The sequence below is a fragment of the Acomys russatus genome, chromosome 22 (genome assembly GCF_903995435.1).
Source record: "Acomys russatus chromosome 22, mAcoRus1.1, whole genome shotgun sequence".
Lineage (NCBI taxonomy): Eukaryota > Metazoa > Chordata > Mammalia > Rodentia > Muridae > Acomys > Acomys russatus.
The window spans coordinates 9,793,186-9,813,087 of record NC_067158.1 but is presented as its reverse complement, the minus strand read 5'-3'; the positions used below and the strand labels follow the sequence as shown (position 1 = coordinate 9,813,087).

The 19,902-nt window shown below is 50.6% G+C and overlaps 2 protein-coding genes across 2 annotated transcripts in view; one reads left to right on the top strand and one right to left on the bottom strand.

The window, feature by feature from the left end:
• The window catches only part of Inpp5j (inositol polyphosphate-5-phosphatase J), an 11,838-nt gene extending 10,769 nt beyond the window's left edge, over positions 1-1,069 (top strand). Inside the window, exons 12-13 of the mRNA XM_051165024.1 lie at positions 79-183; positions 354-1,069. Coding sequence (XP_051020981.1) covers positions 79-183; positions 354-863 — 615 coding nt within the window. The 3' untranslated portion in view covers positions 864-1,069. The remainder of the gene's footprint in view (positions 1-78; positions 184-353) is intronic.
• A 985-nt stretch (positions 1,070-2,054) lies between these two features.
• Pla2g3 (phospholipase A2 group III) lies at positions 2,055-7,774 on the bottom strand. Its single transcript, XM_051165148.1, has 7 exons — positions 7,136-7,774; positions 5,653-5,785; positions 5,267-5,401; positions 4,689-4,963; positions 3,831-3,960; positions 3,610-3,726; positions 2,055-2,675 (listed from the first exon to the last, which is right to left on the bottom strand). The coding sequence occupies exons 1-7, from the start codon at positions 7,647-7,649 to the stop codon at positions 2,462-2,464; spliced, it is 1,518 nt and encodes a 505-aa protein (XP_051021105.1). The 5' UTR covers positions 7,650-7,774; the 3' UTR covers positions 2,055-2,461.
• Positions 7,775-19,902: the final 12,128 nt, after the last annotated feature.

Sequence of the window (19,902 nt, the reverse complement as noted above, 5' to 3'; positions counted from 1 at the left end):
ATTCTGCTTCTGGGCTGGGGGGAGTCCTGAGGCTGCCCCCTGGCCCCAGCTTGGGCCTCTACCCCTGTGTCCACCCAGGTGACCTTCAGTGAAGAATCACTGCCCAAAGGCCATGGAGACTTCATCCTCGGTTACTATAGCCATCACCACAGCATCCTAATCGGCGTCACCGAACCCTTTCAGGTAAATGGATCAGACCCTAGGGCCAAAGCAGGCCCAGAAGTCCCAGCCAAATGTCACATCATCCACATTCAGACCTCTGAGGCCCACCCTCACTGCGTCTGCCAATATGAGAGGGAGGGAGTGGGCAGGCTAGATCCTGGGGTTGCTCCAGTGGCCAGTGTTCCCTCTAGATCTCGCTGCCTACCTCAGAATCGGCCAGCAGCAGCACAGACAGCTCAGGCACCAGCTCCGAGGGGGAGGATGACAGCACCCTGGAGCTTCTGGCACCCAAGTCCCGCAGCCCCAGCCCTGGCAAGTCCAAGAGACACCGTAGCCGCAGCCCGGGCCTAGCCCGCTTCCCAAGCCTGGCTCTCCGTCCCTCGTCCCGTGAACGTCGTGGTGGCAGCCGCAGTCCCTCACCCCAGAGCCGCCAGCTGCCTCGCGTAGCCCCTGACAGGGGTCACAGTAGTGGCAGCCGAGGTAGTAGTGAGGAGGGGCCCTCTGGGCTGCCTGGCCCCTGGGCCTTCCCACCAGCCGTGCCTCGAAGCCTGGGCTTGCTTCCAGCCTTGCGCCTGGAGACTGTAGACCCTGGTGGTGGTGGAGGCTCCTGGGGCCCTGACCAGGAGGCCCTTGACCCTAACAGCCTGTCTCCCAGCCCCCAGGGCCGACTTGGGCTAGAGGAAGGGGGACTGGGGCCCTGATGTAAGTAGGCAGATGGGCCCCCCAGGGAACAGCCTCCTTTTGCCTCTCTTTCACAAACCTGCCTGCCTCTCTCTCTTGCTGCTGCTCCAGCCGTTAACCACACCTGCCACTCTGTCTTGGCCAGGAGTGGCCAACTGGGGTTCCCCAAACTCAGTCCTGGCACCACCTCAACTGTGACAATCAGCAAAGCCTCGCCTGGGCCCCCCCCCCCCGCGCCCCGTCCCCCGGTCTGGGACATTGGGGGTGGGGGAAGTGACTGTTCCAATCCTGGAGGTCATCCATCCATTAGGAATTAAACTCTCCAGCTTTACTCCTGGCTCCTTCCTGGCTTGTTAGCAGCCTGGGGATGGGGATGCTAGGAATTAAAGATGTGAGGGACTGATAGAACTGACATATATCAGGCACCAGCTGTATACGGAAACATACCGTCTCCTTTAATCTCCACTGCAATCCTGTGTGCTCAGTGCCATTCTTAGAACCATTTTACAGATAGGCAAACTGAAAGTTCCCCCCTCCCCCCACTCCAAGAGGTTCCGCCAGCATCTCCAGAGCAGAGCCAGCCAAGCTCAGTCTGGCTGTGTATCAGAGGGTGTTTGTGTGTGTGTGTGTGTGTGTGTGTGTGTGTGTGTGTGTGTGTGTGTGTGTTTATTAATTCATTTACTCCTCAGCAGCCCTATGAGGTAGTTCATGTCTACAGCTCCCCTTTTCAAGTTGGGGAGCGTGGGATATAACTTAGTAATACTTGCTAAGGGCTGAAGGGTTGAAGGCCTGCTTTCCATCCCGTTACCACAGGAAGCTGCGGGTGATGGCCTATGCCTGCAATCCCAGCACTTGGCGGCAGAGGGCGGTAGATCTAAAAGTTCAAGGCTATACTCACGTACATAGCAGAAGGTAGCCTGGGCTGCAATGAACTGCCTCAGAGAGACAACAAAAAACCTCCTCTGAGAAAGAGAGGAGAGAACTAAGGCTCACAGTGGAGGAGGGAGGTCCCTTGCCCTAACTCCTCAAGGGCACAGAAAAGATTGCAGTTTAGAGTTAGAACGGGAAGATTAGTTCAGGCCGGGAAGGGCACGGAAGCTATTAAAAGAAAGGGTCCTCCCGTGAGGAGACTTGGGACTGTGCTCCCCATCCCTGCATTCAGACACCAGCATTTCTGTGGTACCCCTGGTTTCTCACCCACAGCTTTAGGCCTCACAGCCAAGTCCTGGAACTCCCAGAAGAGGCAGGTCTTGAGACCTGCTAAGTTTGCCACAGGGAGAGTCAGGCACCTGCATCCGGCACCTCCTGGGACCCCTGCAGTGAGCCAATCCTCATTTCCATCTGTGTATAAAGTTACCTGGCTAGGTCTAAGCCGCCTGAGGTGTCAGAATAGCCTTCCAAACACCACATCCCAGCAGGGAGAGGTTGTGCCACCAGTTCAGGGTCTTCCAGGACAGCGGGAGATGTGGTCCAGCATTGGGGCCTTGAGGTTAGTTCCATGAGTCCTCCTGGTGTCCTTGAGAACCATGGTCATCCATGAAGAAGAAGCCAAGTCTCTCAGGACATAGCAATGCCAGGAAGGAGGTCCAGGCTGGTGCCTAAGCTGCTGGGCCTGAGGTCAGGAGCTCCGGAGTTTCTTCTGTCCACTGGGTCTCCAGATGGTTTGGGTGAGTTGCAGACACTGACTGTACAAGGACATGGAGGTCCCCGGGGCCTCTAGAGGCTGTGCCAGAACCCCACTTGTGCCTTTATCCCAGAAATGGAGTCGGTTCTGCCGAAGCCTCCGCAAGTGTGGAGCTGACACCCTGATGGCCTTGTGGTCCCTGGAACAGCTGTGGGGAGACAAGGAGTCAGAGCCAGCCAAATCCCACCCTATCTTAAAGAGTAGAGAGGAGCAGGTGTGAGGGCAGGGTCAGCAGCGAGGCAGAGAGGGCAAGGCTAGACCCAGATGAGGCAGAATTAAGGAAGGCTAGTACCCAGCGGCCTAGGTTCCCCTGCTGGATGCTAGTCAGTTTCCCTATCTCTGTGTCCAGCAGGTCTTGGGCTATATACAGCATATCCGCTATTTCTTTGGCTCCACAATCTTTTTTTTTTTTTTCTCCTCTTCTTCTTCTTGTCATCTGGTTTTGTTTGAGATAGGATCTCCCTGTGTATCCTAGTCTGGCCTTAAAATTGCTCTCTCTCTCAGCTGGGCTTCAAGGTACAGTCTCCTGCCTCAGTTTCCCAAGTACTGGGATTATAGGCACGTGCCTTACTCCTGGCTTTCCTATAGCCATTCTACAGATGAGGAAGAAGAGGGTCGGAAGAACGAATCCACTTATCCAGGACACAGAAGAACTAAATCTCAGCCAGGCGTAGTGGCGCAGGCCTGTACTCCCAGCACTCTGGGAGGCAGAGACAGGCTGGTCTCTGTGAGTTCGAGGCCAGCCTGGTCTACAAAGTGAGTCTAGGGACAGTCAGGGTTGTTACACAGTACGCAGAGAAAACTCGGTCTCGAAAAAACTAAAAACACAAAAGACAAAAAACAAACAAACAAACAAAAGAAAAGAATTAAATTTCAGAGCCCCGGCACATATATCCCCTTCCCCAAGGCCTGCTCCAGAGCTGTGCCCAGGGCAGCATGGGTTAGAGGGAAAATGACAAACGGAGCTTGAGCCCCTCTGACCCTTCATCATGCCTTTTGTCCCATGAGCACAATTAGTTTCTGTGTAGGCAAACCCAGTCCTTGGCAAAGTCCCCAGCTCTCCTGGTTCTGCCATCACTCACCCTTTGCCCTCTGCACAGTTGAGTTGGGGGGCCAACTTGAAGCAGGTGATGCCCAGGAGCTCCCAGACTTTGTTGGTGCCTGCAGGTGGGCTGTGGAGCCTCAGGAAACGTGCCAGACTGAGGGCAGATGCAGTCTCAGGCTGTGCCAGGACCTTGCCAGGTGCCCCTGCACAGTTCTGGCAGCAGGCAGCCCATCCCCAAGCCCACCCAGCAGGTCTCACCGGCGGGTGCAATTGCAATGGAAAAGGGGCGTGTGGGCACTGTTGGGCAGGTGGAACTTGGTCTCCTGCGGCTTGATCTGGTGTTCACACTGGTCCAGGTGGCGAAGGCTTCGACAGACGCGGTGGGCATCTGGGGGGCAGATGCAGTAGTTAAGTAAGCCCAGTCCACCAGGGAGGCCTCGCCTGGGCCTGCCACCATGCAGGAGACACACCAGTACAGGGGCTTAGTTACACCACAGTCCTCTTCTGTCTCACAGAATGTCCCCCACATAGAATGAGCTCCCCTCGTCTGCCCCTCCCCACCTGCAGTCACAGTCCGGGGATCCCAAAGAAGGCTTTCTGGACTCAGAGACTACCAAGCTGAGTCTGGGAGAGAGTGGGCTCCAGACAGGAAAACAACATGTGCAAAAAGCCCTGCGCTGAGAGTAGATTGTGAGGGCTTCGTTGTTTGTTTCTAGGTTTGAGTATGGAACCTGGGGCCACGCGTGTTGTGGACAAATGTTGTACCGCGGGGTGCGTCCAGCCAGGTACATCGAGCCCTGGCAATCGGCATTTGAGGAAACAAAGTGACGCTTGTGAACTAGGCGTTCAGCTGGAGGGCAGAGTGGATAGGGCCTGACAGTTCTCTGGGTGGTGACTTTATCAGCTGATGTCATGAGAGGTGGAGGACTCCACAGGGCGTGACACTGCCCAGCTTACTAAATGCAGAAGTCCCTTGCTATCGTAGGATCTGATGAAGAAAGTTGGGGTGCTCTGGAGGTGTTTAGATCCCCCCAAAGAGGTAACACCTACATTTGCACACAGAGGCAAGAACATCCACTCACCCTACCCCTTAAAGAAGCTCTGTCTTAAGCTCACCTTGATGTTTTGGGCCATCCCAGAGGCCTGGCTGGGGGACTCCTCCTGACTGGGCTCTGCTGGGCATCGTATCAGGCCTAGAGGAGAGGGCAGGGGTCTGGAGGGTAGTGGTGGTGGTTGAGCTATGGTGTCTGGCTTGTGTCTGCTGGAGGTGTTTGCTGGGGACTGGGCTCGGGGGACTAGGAGTAAGTGAGGTGGCTGCAGCTTTCCAGGAGGCGTTATAGTAGGTCCTGGGCTGAAGTTGAGCAAGGAGCACTGAGCCATATGCCCTGCACCTGAAGGGAGACATTTGAGGCAATTAATGACCCAGAATTCCTGTTCCCAAAGCCCCCAGAGTCATCTCTACAGACTGAATCTCTGCCAGTCCCATCCCTCAATCTACTGGGTTGTGGGATACACCCCAGAAAGGTCCCAACCCTGCCCTCCCCCCCTCTCCCTGCTCCTGCCCTGCCCTAAGGAAAGGACACGCATGACAATGTATGGTTCCGAGGGGACAAACAGACTTCTCTCCCTCCCTGGTCTAGGGGTCCAAGCTGACCTGCTGGCTAGGCAAGGCCTTAGGTGGAGAAGCCACATACATGCCCCACCAGTGCCAGGCCACACAGGCCTCCTGTTCCTTCAGCACAAAGCAGGGGATCTCCAGCAGGTTGAAGAAGGCCACGCCCATGATGTCGGAGATAGAGTCGTGCTGGCTCCTCAGGCATTGTTGAAACCTGCCCCCCAGAACCAGGATTCAGATCCCAGGACCCCAGAGAGCCTTCTGGCATCTTCTGCATCCCACCCAACCAGATAGATGACCATTCATTTTCTGGAGCCTCGGTTTTGCCCACCTGCACCGAGGGTGTCAGGAGAAGATGGGGGCCCCTGGCTTTTGATCTCTAGAACTCTCTGGGTTCCTAATGCCTACACCCAAGAACCGGGGTAGCTCCATTCTATCCCTGAGCCCTCTCTGACTGCTGCCAACCTGGCGTCACAGTCGCAGTGAGAGATGGTGTGAAATCGGAAGTTCCGGATGCCATAGTTATATTGCAAGGGCGAGATGGTTTGTGGGCATTGGTCGTGTTCCCGGCAGCAGAGGTCGGGGCCGTGGAACACACCTGCAAGGACAGGAAAGGAAATAAACTAAGGCAGGGTCCCGGAGACCGTGCACTGCCTAAGCCTCCCCGGCATGGCAAATGCACATTCTCAGCCCGGTCCACGGGTGGCCTCAGGCCAATTGTCCCCTGGGTACAGGGACCCTTACAGTTCCAAAGTTTTCAGAGACAACCATCCAGGCTTGCGGCCTCCTTTACCTACTCCTAGTGCCGAAGAGCCTGCCCACCGGCACGTGGACAAGTTTTCAGAACTAGAGCTGACTCACAGAGCTTCCAAGCTCACACCCAAAGGAAACTTGAGGTTATGAAAGTGCGTGTAATGCAATGACAGGCAAGTGGGGTACAATCTTTTCTCTGGCACAGCAAAGCACTGGGTAACCAAGATGCCATCTTGGCCTACTCAGGCCAGGTCCTTCCACCAGCATTCCTTACAGACACACAGTAGTCAACCACAGCCCCAGCAGTAGTGCCCTTTATGGCTGTTTCCCACAAGCTCACAGAAGCCCCCCCCCCCCCCCCCCCCGCAAAGGAAGTGGCCCTTCATCTTACAGATAAGGAACTTGGAGCTGCAAGAAGCTGCAAGCTTGAATGTGCTGAGCTGCGATCTGAAGCCAGGTCTCTGAGGCTCTTTCCACTAATATACCTCATGGGTAGACGCTGCTTAGAACAACAGAACCTGGGGCTGGAGAGATGGCTCAGTGTTTAAGAGCACTGTCTGCTCTTCCAAAGGATCCAGGTTCAATTCCCAGCACCCACATGGCAGCTCACAACTGTTTGTCACTCTGAGATCTGACACCCCTACACCAAAGCACATAAAATAAAAATTAAATAAAATATTAAAAAAAAGAAAGAAAGAAAAAAAAAAAAACAACAACAACAACAACAGAACCTGGATTCTCCCCAGCCCGTCCCTCTCAGATGCTGATTCTTTTTTTTTTTTTTTTTTTAAGTTATTTATTTATTATGATACAATATTCTTCCAGGGTGTATGCCTGTACGCCAGCAGATGGCATGGCACCAAATCTCATTATAGATGGTTGTGAGCCACCATGTGGTTGCTGGGAATTGAACTCAGGACCTTTGGAAGAGCAGCCGGTGCTCTTAACCTCTGAGCCATCTCTCCAGCCCCAGATGCTGATTCTTAAGGACTCTGGGTTTGAGTAAGACATTTCCCATCCGCGACACCACTTAAGTGTCCGTGCGCACTCCCATTTTACAGTTTAAAAAGTTGAGGTTCAAAGTATCTAAGTCACTCTCCAAGGATACAGCCCCGGAGAATGGGGACAAGACTGGAGCCCAAACTTCGGCCCCATATACACACACTAGGCACCCACCCATACCCCTGTGGCTCACCCAGTTCTGAGGAATTTCCAGCAGAGTTCCCAACTCCACACCACAGCGTGCCAGGAATGGTCCAGCCTCTCCTCCTTCGAAGATGCTCCCTGTCAGGTGCTCCACTCGGTCCCGTCTCTCGCTTCTTCCTGGCTCCTGTTGGACTGTCCTCAGACCCTTGACAGGCCTCCCACTGGCTCTGCAGGGTGGCCAGTGCTCTCTGAAGCTGAGGTCCAGGGATGTGGACGAAAAATTGCTGTGCCGGCTGACCAGCACAGAGGGCCCTGAAAGCTGTGATGAGCTCGGGTTCATCCTGCCTGATACATACCCGCAGCCTGTGGTGCGCGTCCCAGAGGGCCTGGAATAGCGCCAGGCCTTGGTCATCTTTGCCTAAGAAGCTCAGGGAACCCAGCGGGCTACCAGGGATGGGCTTGACCAAGTGGCAGGAGGTACTGTCCCAGTGAAGGGTGCGGGAGTTTCCTGGAGCAACCTTTAGGAAAGCCAGCACCCCCAGCAGAACCCCCAGAACCCCCATTCTGTCCTAGCCCAGCCTGACCAGACAAAGCCCCCTGGATGCCTGCCTTTGGCTGCCCACGAGGCAGCTGCTGAGGCAGGAGCAGAGCGGAAGCGATGCTCAGCAGGCCCTGGGTGCCGGGCCAATGAATGGAGCTGCGGGAGGAGGAGGAGGAAGGCTGGTGTATGGGGTGATATTGGGCTTGTAACCAAATCCACCGGCCGGGCAGGCTGCTGATTGGCTGAGAGATGCATTGCTGGGCCCACGCCTTCACTCATCCTGCCCTCAGCGCTCTCCAGACACCTGCCCCAAGCCGGCCTGGAAAGATGGGTCTGTGGGAGCCAAAGCCTTTGGCCAGTGAGGATGGAGGGTAGAGAAGGGAAGTCAAGGGTGAGCTGTGTCTCCTTTGGGGCAAGAAAAGAGCTCAGGGACTTAGAGGAGAATCTGTCCTTGTCCTCCCAACCCAGTTGCGGCGACCACACCCAAGTCTGTGAGATTGGCAAGAGGCCACGGATGTCAGCCAGGGCTGGTGAAAGAGGTGAGGACAGGGCTGGGGCGCCGGGGCCCACCCTGGGAGTTCCCAAGTCTTCTCGGAAAGAAAGATTGATTCTGGTACTCTTCCCAAGTCCTGGTTCTCAGAAAGACTCTTGGCATACTCCAAAGAGAGTGCTCCAGGACCCCTGGGACCCTTGTGGCTTCAAGCACAGATCTGGCCCAACACCAACACTCCTGATTGATGGGTGGGACACACAGCCAGAGTAGGGCCTGCAAATACTCTGGAGCGGGATGTGAGAGATAGGGTCCCCAAATAAGCAGAAAATGGCTCAGGGGGCCAGGTCTGCAATTCCTTTTATTCTTGGAGTATGGCCTCTTGGGGACCCAGAAGGCATCATCTGTCCCCCACAAGACATGGGTCTCTTTATTGTGGAGGGGGCTATATTCAGCCCTGTCCATGTCTCCAAGCTGATGTGTCACTCAGCTTTTAACCATCTGGTGAAGTTAGTACTTAATACCCATCATATAGATGAAGAAACACAGCCGGGCGTTGCAGCACACACCTTTAAACCCAGTACTTGGGAGGCAGAGGCAGGCGGATTTCTGAGTTCAAGGCCAGCCTAGTCTATAGAGTGAATTTCAGGATGGCCAGGGATACACAGAGAGACTGTGTGTGTGTGTGTGTGTGTGTGTGTGTGTGTGTGTGTGTGTGTTTCAAGCTTTATTTATTAGTATGTATACAGTGCTCTGCCTGCATGTACACCTGCCAGCCAGAAGAAGGCACTAGACCTTATTATAAATGGCTGTGAGCCACCATGTGGTTTCTGGGAATTGAACTCAGGACCTTTGGAAGAACAGACAGTGCTCTTAACCTCTGAGCCAGATCTCCAGCCTAAGACCTTGTTTTAAAAAACAGGAGTGCCGGGTGTGGTGGCGCACGCCTTTAATCCCAGCACTCGGGAGGCAGAGGCAGGCGGATCGCTGTGAGTTCGAGGCCAGCCTGGTCTACAAAGTGAGTCCAGGATGGCCAAGGCTACACAGAGAAACCCTGTCTTGAAAAAAAAAAAAAAAACAGGAAAGAAAGGAAGGAAGGAAGGAAAAGAGAGAGAGAGAGAGAGAAGAAAGAAGGAAGCTGAAGCCCCATAAGGATAGTAAAAATCCACATGACACTCAAGCCCAGTGGGGCAGAGTGAGTCTAAAGGCTGGGAATTGGAGCTGGCTGGGCTCAGCACCCCCTGAGCCCCCATCCCACTCTCCAGGAAGTCAAAGCAGAGGCAGAGCAGCGCTGGGAAGGGGAGCTCAGTGGCTGCTTCAGGGGATGAGTGGTGACTACCACATGTTATAAGACCCATCTCCGTAGCTTCCAAATTGGTCCTGACCTGGGGGATAATAGCCAAACCCCTCTGCAGAGGTTGAGAAAGAAGGCGTGGAATAGAGGAAGTGGTAGCGGCAGAAAGAGAGAAAAGGGGGTGGGGACACGTCAGGCCAAGTCAGGAAGAATTTTGGCATTTGACTTAAAAATAGATAAATAGATACAGTTGTGGTATTTTCTTTTGTCATAAGATCTGACATCAGCTCAGCTTCCTTTTCCACATGCCACACCCAAGATGTCCGGATGCTGGAGCCACCTTAGATTCAGGAACAGCAGATCCTTGAAGGACAGACCACCCTGCAGAGGAGGGCGATTGTCCATGGTGGTAGACAATCAGTCCAAGTTTCCACCTTGGAACATGAATGATCTTCGCCTGAGAACTGGGTCTCAAACAAATAAGAGCTTTTTTGGACCCCCTGTGTGTGCCCAGAACTGAACAGTGAGCTGCCTTCCACACGGTGCACAGGTCTGCTCGGACAGGTAGACCTTTAATCCCAGTTCTTCCTCAACGTAAACCTAAAGCCTGCGTCAGCACTCAAAGGTGAATTTAGGGGTAACTGAACCCCTGACCTGTTCTTCCCAATGTGTTGGTTATGTATCTTTTCTCTGCTACTCACTGTTACTTGTATCTTTCGGGCTTTTATTTTATTTTGTTTGAGAGATGGTTTAGCGTCTATCTCACTGCTAGCCCTAACTGGCTTGCAACCTGCATGGATCCTCCTGCCTCGGCCCAAGTGCTGGAACCGCAGTGCGCGTGCGCCACACCTGCCATGTGTAGGAGTGCTCTTCCCAGGACCTGGAGATGCTTGCTGCGCTGTTCCCCCCTCTCCCAACCCCAGTCTCCCCACCTCAGAATCTTCCTCTCTATTAGCCCGAATGCTGTCTCCCTCTGGCCTTCAAAGCTGGCGCTCCCAGCTTTTCCCAGAAGGCGCCACTGTGTGCTCTGTGCTCTGAGAATGGGACGGGCTGTGCCCAGCTTCAAAGCCTGCAATTCACTCAGAAACAAAAAGTCATTGCATTTCCTGTGTGCCAGGCACAGGATGAGAGCCTGGAGAAAGCATGCTTCTGAGAGCTGGAGGGGGGAAAAGGAAGGGAGCACAAGGCCTGGGAGAATGGGCAAGTGGAAGAGGCGCTGGAGCCTAGTGTTAGCCGGCTTCTCCGGGAAGCTGCTGCCAAGACTGAGTTAGAAGCAAAAGAGATTTATTTGAGGACATACTTGGAAAAAGATAAAAGGAGAGGATGTGGAACTGGGCAGGGGAACCCTTTGGGCCATGTTTCAGCTCTGACATCTACGGGAAGTAAACAGAAGGACTCTGGTAAGAGGCGTATTATAGCAAGTCTAAGGCAGCCAACTGGGCGCTGGTGTGAAGATTCCCTGTAGAGGAGCCCCATTTGGAGTCAGCCAGCCCAGCCCCAGTGACCCAGTTCTTCTGTCAGTAGCTGGAGGCTTCCCAAGAAGACAGTGGTCTCTGCCTCAGATCCTGAAGGCGCTGCAGCTGTAGGCTGTCAGTCAACATCTCTCTCACAGTGACCAGATTGGACCGGTGAGAGGGACAGAGGCCTAAAGGACAATCTTCCCCAGGAGAGCTCAGGCTGCAGAGAAAGGAATGCTGGGTACAGAGCGCACTTGTAAAAATTCTGAGGTGGTGCTGGGCGGTGGCGCACGCCTTTAATCTCAGCACTCGGGAGGCAGAGGCAGGCGGATCGCTGTGAGTTCGAGGCCAGCCTGGTCTACAAAGTGAGTCCAGGACAACCAAGGCTACACAGTGAAACCCTGTCTCGAACAACAAGAAACAAAAAACCAAACCAAAACAAAGATTCCGAGGTGGGACTTTGTCCTTTGCACTTCTGACCACAAATGTGCTCAGCTCCAAGTGTGAGGAAGGAAAGAATGAGACCCAATGAGACAGCTCAGCAAACAGGAAGAAATGCATTAGGTCTGATGCCATCACTTGCTTATTAGGTGAAGGCAGGCTACTGTGTGGTGGCGGCACGTGCCAATATTCCCAGTACTTTGAAGGTGGGGGCAGGAGGGGCAGGATCTCATCCTCCTCAGCTACACTGCAAATTGAAGATTAACCTGGACTGTATGAGATCCTGTCTCAGAAAGAATTGAGGCGAAGTAAGAGATTATAGAAACCACGTGACGTCATCGAGCAACATTAGAAGCCATGATGGTTCAAAAATATGCACACAAATCCTTTGATACTCCTCCCTTCACAGGAAGAGCCGAACATCCCTCCCTTGAGTAAAGGCTATACTTAGTGACTTGCTCTGACACGTGAAATGCACTGGAAGTGACATAACTTCCAGCTTCTAAAAGGTATTGCTTTCCTCCTGGCTCTTTCTCTGGAACTGCCCCACAAGGAGGGAAGCGGATGCTGTCATTGGTCACTGGGGCAGCCCTATGAAAAGGATCCTGTGAGGAGAGATGAACAGGAGAGTCTTGGTGTCAGTCTGTGAGCAAACCATGCTGAAGCAATTCAGTTCTCTCTCTCTCTCTCTCTCTCTCTCTCTCTCTCTCTCTCTCTCTCTCTCTGTGTGTGTGTGTGTGTGTGTGTGTGAGCACGCATGCATATACATGTGCACATGTGAGTGTGTGTGTAAATTCAAGTACCATTCAATCCGTCCACTTAAAATATACAATGACTAGTCAAGCCTATAATCCTAGCACTCCAGGGGCTAAGGCAGGGGGATTGTGAGTTTGAAAGCCAGCCTAGATTATATAGTGAGACTCTGACTCAGGAAACAAAGCAAAATAAATAATAAAAAATATAAAATAAGGCATGCAGTGTTTATAGCTGTGTGACTGTCACGACTAATCTCAGAATGTTTTTATAATCTCCATGGGGGGGAAAAAAAAATCCTGTACCTAGTAGTAGTTCTTCAGCTTCCTTCTAGCACGCAGTGACTGTGAGTTGAGATTGTGTCTCTGTGGAGTTATCTATTCCATACAGACCGTGAGCAGTCACACTATATTAGCAACAAGGGGGTGTTCTGGTTAGATGGCTTTGTCATTGTGCAAACACAACCGAGTGCGCTTACACAAACCAAGAGAATTGAGTCAGTCACTTGATGTGACTTCTGGACGCATGAAGAGACAAGCTAAACATGACGCTGCTATTCCGATAGCAAGGCATACTGCGCTCACACCAGTTTTCTCCCCGTGAGTAGAAGGAGCAGACTCTAAAATAACAATAAAATAGTACAATAAATGTATGAGCCAGTGACACAGCCATGTGTCATTGACTAATGCTATTTACTATGCATAATTGTATATGCAATACACTTCCATAACTTGTGGTGCAGTGGCTGTTTGTACCACTGTCACCACAAAACATGACTCATGCCCCGTTCTGCACTGTGAGTACAAAATCACTAGGCAGTTGGAATGTTCCAGCAGTTGGAATCTTTTTATAAATGGTTTTATTTTTCTTTTTAATTATGTTTACGGGGGTGGGGGGGGGGAGGGGGTAGGGTTGGGCACAAGAGTGCAGTTGCCCTTGGAGTTTAGATGAGGGTGTTGCACGCCAGGGAGCTGGAGGTACAGGCAGTTGCTGCCTGGGAACTGAGCTCAGGTCTTCCAGCAACAAGAGCTCTTAACCAGGAAGCCACATCTCTAGGCCCTCTGCTCTCATCTTACAGGAGGACCACTGAGGAGTGTGCTGACTACCGCTCTGATGCAGTGTGGAGAGTGCCTGCGTCAAGAAGCGTGACAGCTTATTTCGATTGCAAGATTTTTGCTGTAACATAGTTTGCCTATGTTATGGCATGCAAGAGCACTTCCTGCCTTTAAATTTAAAAAAAATTATTTGTGTTTATGTATGGGTGTTTTACATGAGAGTGCACACATGTGTGCCACATGGGTACCTGATGCCCACAAAAGCCATAAGAGAGCATCGGATCAGCGGGACTTTGGTGGCGCATGCCTGTAATCCCAGCACTCAGGAGGCAGAGGCAGGTGGATCGCTGTGAGTTAGAGGCCAGCCTGGTCTACAGAGTGAGTCCAAGACAGCCAAGGCTACACAAAGAAACCCTGTCTCGAGGGGCAGGGGGGGAATCCAAATACCATTTAACCCATCCACAAACCTGTGCTTGTTATTAAACACAAAATGGGATGTTTTTTAAATTTTATAATACATACATGCACGCATGCATACATATATATATTTATTTATTTATTTATTTTTGTTTTCTGAAGCAGGGTTTCTCTGTGTAGCCCTGGCTATCCTGGAACTAGCTCTGTAGATCAGGCTGGCCTCAACTCAGAGACTCTGCTTCCTGAATATTAGTCCTAAAGGTGTGTGTCACCATGCCCATCTAAAAGAGATTTCTTATTTTTAACACAGCAATAGATAACTAACCCAAGCATTCTTTGAAATGAGGAACACAAGATTGCAGAGATGGCTCTGTGATTAAGAGCACTGTCTGCTCTTCCAGAGGACCAGGATTTGATTCTCAGAACCCACATGGTGGCTCACTACCCTCTATAACTCCAGTTCCAGGAAATCCAAGACCTGTTTCTAGTCTCAGTGGGTACCAGGCATGCAAGTGGTACATAGGCACACATGCCAGTAAAACATCCATATGTGGGCCAGGCATGGTGGCACATGCTTTTAATCCCAGCATTAGGAAAGCAGAAGCAGAAGGGATCTATGTGGGTTTGAGGCCAGCCCTGTCTACAAAGAGAGTCTAGGACAGCCAGTGTGACACAGAGAAATCCTATCCCGAAAAAACAAAAACAAAACTAACCAACCAAACAAAAACCCAAACCCATATTCATATAAATTAATAAAAAAAAAATAATAATAATAATAGAACTTATCATGGATGGCTACAATAACGCAGAGACTTAGCCAACGCAATGAGATTAGGGAAAATGTTTTAGGAGTTTTTTGTTGTTGTTTTTGTTTGTTTAAGATTTATTTATTTTTTATTAAGTATATAGTGCTCTGCCCGCATGTTCATCAGCAGGCCAGAAGAGGGCAGCAGATCACATTATAGATAGTTGTGAGCCACCATGTGGTTGCTGGGATTTGAACTCAGGACCTCTGGAAGAACAGTCAGTGCTCTTAACCTCTGAGCCATCTCTCCAGCCACCAGGAAAACGTTTTAATATAAATTTTGGAGTGGAAGAAACAAACTGTCATGTTTCTAGGTTGATTTTATTCCTGGAAACCCCTGAAACTTTGGAGCTGAGGAGATGGCTCAGTTGGCAAAGTGCCTTTCACACAGCATGAGGACGTGAGTTGGGGCCTCCAGAACTCACGTAAAAAGCTAGACATGGCAGCACATGACTGTAACCCCAGTACTGGGTGAGGATGAAGACCAGAGACCGGTGGATCTCTGAAGCTGGTTGGTCAGCCAGCCTAGCCACATTAGTGAGCTTCCTGTTCAGCAAAAGACTCTGTCTCTAAATACACAAGTGGATGGGCTGGAGAGAGAGGGCTCAGCCATGCAGAACACTTAAATGCTCTTTCAGAGGAGCCAGGTTCAAGTCCCGACTCCTCCATGATGCCCCACAGCCATCTGTAACTCTAGGTCCAAGGGATTTGGCACCCTCTTCTGGCCACTGAAAGCATTAGACATACATTTACAATACATGCAAACAAAACACTCATATACATAAGATCTAAATCCCTGGGTGGGGGTGGGGGGTGGAGGGCAGGGGGTGGAGAGCGGAGAAAGGTTGAGAGCAACTCATGAAAGACACTCAACATCAACACTGGCCTCCACACCCATGTAGACACATACCCACATGCACCTGCACATATCACACTAGACCCATTACGCGCACACACTAACCCTCCAACCCTTAGGGTGTGTTGGGTGTTAAGAGCCAGGCTTTTCCTAAGCCCCTGATAGGTGGAGGAGGAACACAGTCCCTAGTCTAAAGCCAGGAACCTAATTTGCAATGCCAGTAACGTCCTGGGATCAGGACCTTCGGAGAGCTGTGGTTTCAGGTTCTGGGATCTCAACTTTTCTTCCCCTTGAAGGCCTGTGAGCCTACAAGTCCCAAGGCTGCTAAGTGTGCCACCTGTGACGCACTAGAGATTTCCTGTGTTCCCTTCGTGCAGTGTTGTTTGATTAGCCTCCTGCTGCTGACTTCGTTCCATTGTTTGATGGCTTTTCTGCTGACTCAGCCTCATTTTCTTCAGCAAGCCACATATAAGATGAATACTTCTTAAGAAACTTGCTGGGGGCTGGAGAGATGGCTCAGTGGTTAAGAGCACTGACTGCTCTTCCAGAGGTCCTGAGTTCAATTCCCAGCAACCACACGGTGGCTCACAACCATCTATAATGAGATCTGACACCCTCTTCTGGCCTCCAGGGGTGCAAGCAGGCAGAGCACTGTATACATAATAAATAAATAAATAAATCTTAAAAAAGAAAGAAACTTGCTTAGCATAAGCTAGCAGCTTATGCAAGGCCTCCTGGTTCCAACTTACCTACCTTCTTTATTTCCTCATCCCTAGTCCTCCTGCTAAGGGTGCTGTCACTGAAACACAACCTGCTGGTCCAGGTCATCCAGGGTGTAAGGACAAACTACAGCAAGCTAAAATAAGCCCAAGATAGGCTATCATCTGAGTGTCTGTGTGTGGGAGGAGGCACACGAGTGTGCCATGACACACATGTGGAAGCCAGAGGACAATTGAGAGAGTCTGTTCTCTCCTTCCAGTATGTGGATTCTGGCATCAAATGCAGGTCCTCAGGTCTATCGGCCTTTATCTGCTGAGCTATCTTGCTGGCCTGAGTTCAGATTGTTTTTTTCCCTTGGCCTGTCTGTCTTTGTTCGTAACAGTAGCCAAGGCTTGGGGACTGATGTGGGTAGAAGCAAAGTTCATTAGGCATTGTGCAGCATTTGGCAAATAAGCTCTTCACTTAAGTTGGACACTTGAGGGCAGGAGCAAGGAAGGGTGACAGTGTGACTGACTGGACGCCCAGTTCCCTGGGCTGCCCAATGTAAGCTCTTTCTAATTCCCAGAAGGCACCTGCCTCCTAAAGGGGCCCAATAAAGCTCTGATACCCAACCAGTCCCATTCCCATCACCGGAAAGCCTTGGGACAGTCACTTTCCTTGACTAAATACCTAGGATGTATTACTCTATTGTTAAAATGCTTGCATCTGTGTTCCTGTGGTGTCAGCTTCCCGCCACTGCCAAAATGCATTAGAGCACTTAAAAGGAGGAAACCTTATTTTATCTCATGGTTCCGGTCTGTTGGCTCTGCTACTTTGGGTCTGTGGTGGAAACAGGACATCATATTCTGAGCATGTCATAGAGGAAGTCTAGAAGTCTACCCTCCTCTGTCCTGTCACGGCTTCCTCTAGATTAAAACCTTCCATCTTGGAGAGAAGCTTGTTAAAACACGAGATGTTAAAGGGGAAATAAAACAGCAAGTTATTTTAAGGGCAGGTGAAACAATTCCCTAAGGAAAGTTCACTAAGCGCAGAAAGTCAACAATTCAACGGCTTCAGGAAGTCCCGGAAACTGACTACCTTCACTAGCCCCTCCCTCCCCAGGTATACGTAAGCAGTAAAGGCTGCTGAGAGACATGGCCAGGCAAGCTGAACTGCCAAAAGAAGGCTCGGACTATCTGAACAGCCTTGGAGAAGCAGAGACCAACCAAGCTGCCTGGACTATCTGAATTACCTAGAAAAGATACTCACCGTCCTGTTGAGTTGCTTGTAGGTTGTTCTGTATGTGCCAGGTTGCTAGCTTTGAGGGGATGTCATGCATGCTGGTGTAGGCTCAATGATGCAGCTTTAAGTTATTTCTTCTCCTGTAACTAACCCCTCAGCCAGGCTCCTGTAACTTCAGTAAAGCACAAATGGTTCGGTAAGTTGAACTTTGGTGGTTTCCTATGTGCGGTGGGTACATATTTGTTCACATCTCTCTAGGAGCAATGTCACATAGCACCCTCACAGAGCCATGGAGAAAATATAGAAAAAGCCACAGTCCAATGTCCCTCTGAGATCAATGAACTAGTTTCCCTCCACTAGGCCCCAAAACTTCCACCATCTTCAAATAGTGCCACAGGCTGGTGACCATATGATCCTAAGAGAGGAAAGGAGCTCAACAAAGGAAAAACTTCCTAGTAACCAGGAACTACAAGGAAAGTCAGGAGAAAAATGGGGCATCATGGGCCCTGAGGGCACTGTACTTCAGGACAATGAGCCATGAAGATCCCTGAGGAGCTGGTAGCACATCTTTAATCCCAGCACTCAGGAAGCAGAAGCAGGTGGATCGCTGTGAGTTCGAGGCCAGCCTGGTCTACAAAGCGAGTCCAGGACAGCCAAGGCTACACAGAGAAACCTTGACTTAAAAAACCAAAAAAAAAAAAAAAAAAGCTTTGAAGAATGGGACAGAAAAATAACACTGAATAGGGGCTGGAGAGATGGCTCAGTGGTTAAGAGCATTGCCTGCTCTTCCAAAGGACCCGGGTTCAATTCCCAGCACCCACATGGCAGCTCACAACTGTCTGTAACTCCAAGATCTGATACTCTCATACTAAGGCACATTAAAATTAAATAAAATATTAAAAAAAAAAATAACACTGAATAATGCTGAATGTAAGATTTACAGCCTTCTTAGTTAGATTTACAGCCTATAATGTGAACTTAATAAACCAGACACAAGTTAATTTTAAAAAACACAAACTTTTTTTTGGAGATAGGGTCTCACTTTACAGCCCTGAGTGGCTTAGTGGGCAATTGTTACTCTCAGCGTGGGTGGTGGTGGCACACTCCTTTCACCTCAGCAGGCGGATCTCTGTCAGTGTATTTTACTTGGGTTCCTTAAACCTCTACTTCCTGTCTGACACCCCAACACCAGGTAGGAGAGAAAGGATAATGGGGAGACTGAGCACCACACGTCTGTCTGTCTGTCTGTCTGTCTGTCTGTCTGTCTGTCTATCTATCTATCTATCTATCTATCTATCTATTTTCGAGACAGGGTTTCTCTGTGTATCCCTGGCTGTCCTGGACTGATCTTGTAGACCAGGCTGGCCTCGAATTCACAGAGATCCGCCTGCCTCTGCCTCCTGAGTACTGCGATTAAAGGCGTGCACCACCACATGAGGCTCTTTACTAGTTTCTGCTGTTTAGGGTCATTAGGTTCCTGGGGGGAGGCGGAGCAAGTCAGGTTGTCTGCCAACTTCAACCTGCATCAATAGCAACCAGGAGCAGCGGGGGGGGGGGGGGGGAGCAGCAGCATTCCTCTTCTTTCTTAGAGCCCCCCCCCCCCACTCCCTCCCTGGCTCTGGCTGTTAGGATCCGGGTGATCTGCTGAAGAAAGACCCCAAGGTGGTATGCGAAAGCAAAGAGCCTTTTTAAAATTTTTTATTCTAGCATGCTAGGATCGCCTCTCTCCTCTAGAGGGCGACCTCGAAATAAGTATGCTGGCTCAATTTATAGATAATTGGAGGGATTTGTGACAAGCTTTAATTGATTGGTCAGAATTGAGCCAGAGTGTACAGGGGATTCAGGGTTGGCTGTTTGTTTGTTTCTGAAGCTCCTCCTGCCTCTGAATGCCTCTTCCTGAGTGCTAGACAGAGGGGTACATGACACCCTGCCAGGCAACAAAACTCCATTTAAATAGAAAATCCATACCGCTCTGCTATGTACTTCAAGTGATGTTTACTAATTTTGTGTCTTTATTGTGCCAATATAGGTTCTGCATGCTGTATGTAAAGTCACAGCCTGTACCACAAAGTAGACATTTTAATTCATAGGAAATCCAGAGCTGCACTTTCTCTTCACTCTAGCCTCTAGCCTCTTCTTTATTTCTTTTTCTTTTCTTTTTTTTTTTTTTAATTTAGTTTTGTTGTTGTTTTAGTTTGGTTTGGGTTTTTTGTTTTGTTTTGTTTTTTTCCCTTGAGACATGGTTTCTCTGTGTAGCCCTGGCTGTCCTGGATTCACTTTGTAGACCAGGCTGGCCTCGAACTCACAGCGATCCACCGGCCTCTGCCTCCCGAGTGCTGGGATTAAAGACGCGTGCCACCAGTGCCTGGCTTGGCTTTTTGTTTTTTTTCCTAAGCAGCACTGGACTGGGAAGAGCCTCTTCTGCGAATGATTGCACTGTGATTTTCGCTTTTCACTTCATATGTTGCAATCCTTAGACCTCATAGCAATTTTGCTGCCTCAGTGATTTCACTTACCACTTCCTTAACAGGAAAGAAGCGGCAAAACTTACAAGAAGCAGTGCGGATTAAAGTCAGTGGAAGGGGCCGGGCGTGGTGGTGGCGCACGCCTTTAATCACAGCACTCGGGAGGCAGAGGGCTACACAGAGAAACCCTATCTCGAAAAACAAAAACATGACGGCTCACGGCCATTACTCTAGGGGATCTGACTGCCTCTTTTGGCCTCCACCAGCACCAGGGTATGCACGTGGTGCACAGATACATGAC

Excerpts from the sequence above, each read along its gene's own strand:
- Pla2g3 (XM_051165148.1), bottom strand. The coding sequence starts at position 7,649 with ATGGGGGTTCTGGGGGTTCTGCTGGGGGTGCTGGCTTTCCTAAAGGTT. Across the intron at positions 5,402-5,652 it reads CACTGCGACTGTGACGCCAG|GTTTCAACAATGCCTGAGGA; the intron begins GTTGGCAGCAGT and ends TCTGGGGGGCAG. Across the intron at positions 3,727-3,830 it reads CATTGCAATTGCACCCGCCG|TCTGGCACGTTTCCTGAGGC; the intron begins GTGAGACCTGCT and ends ATCTGCCCTCAG.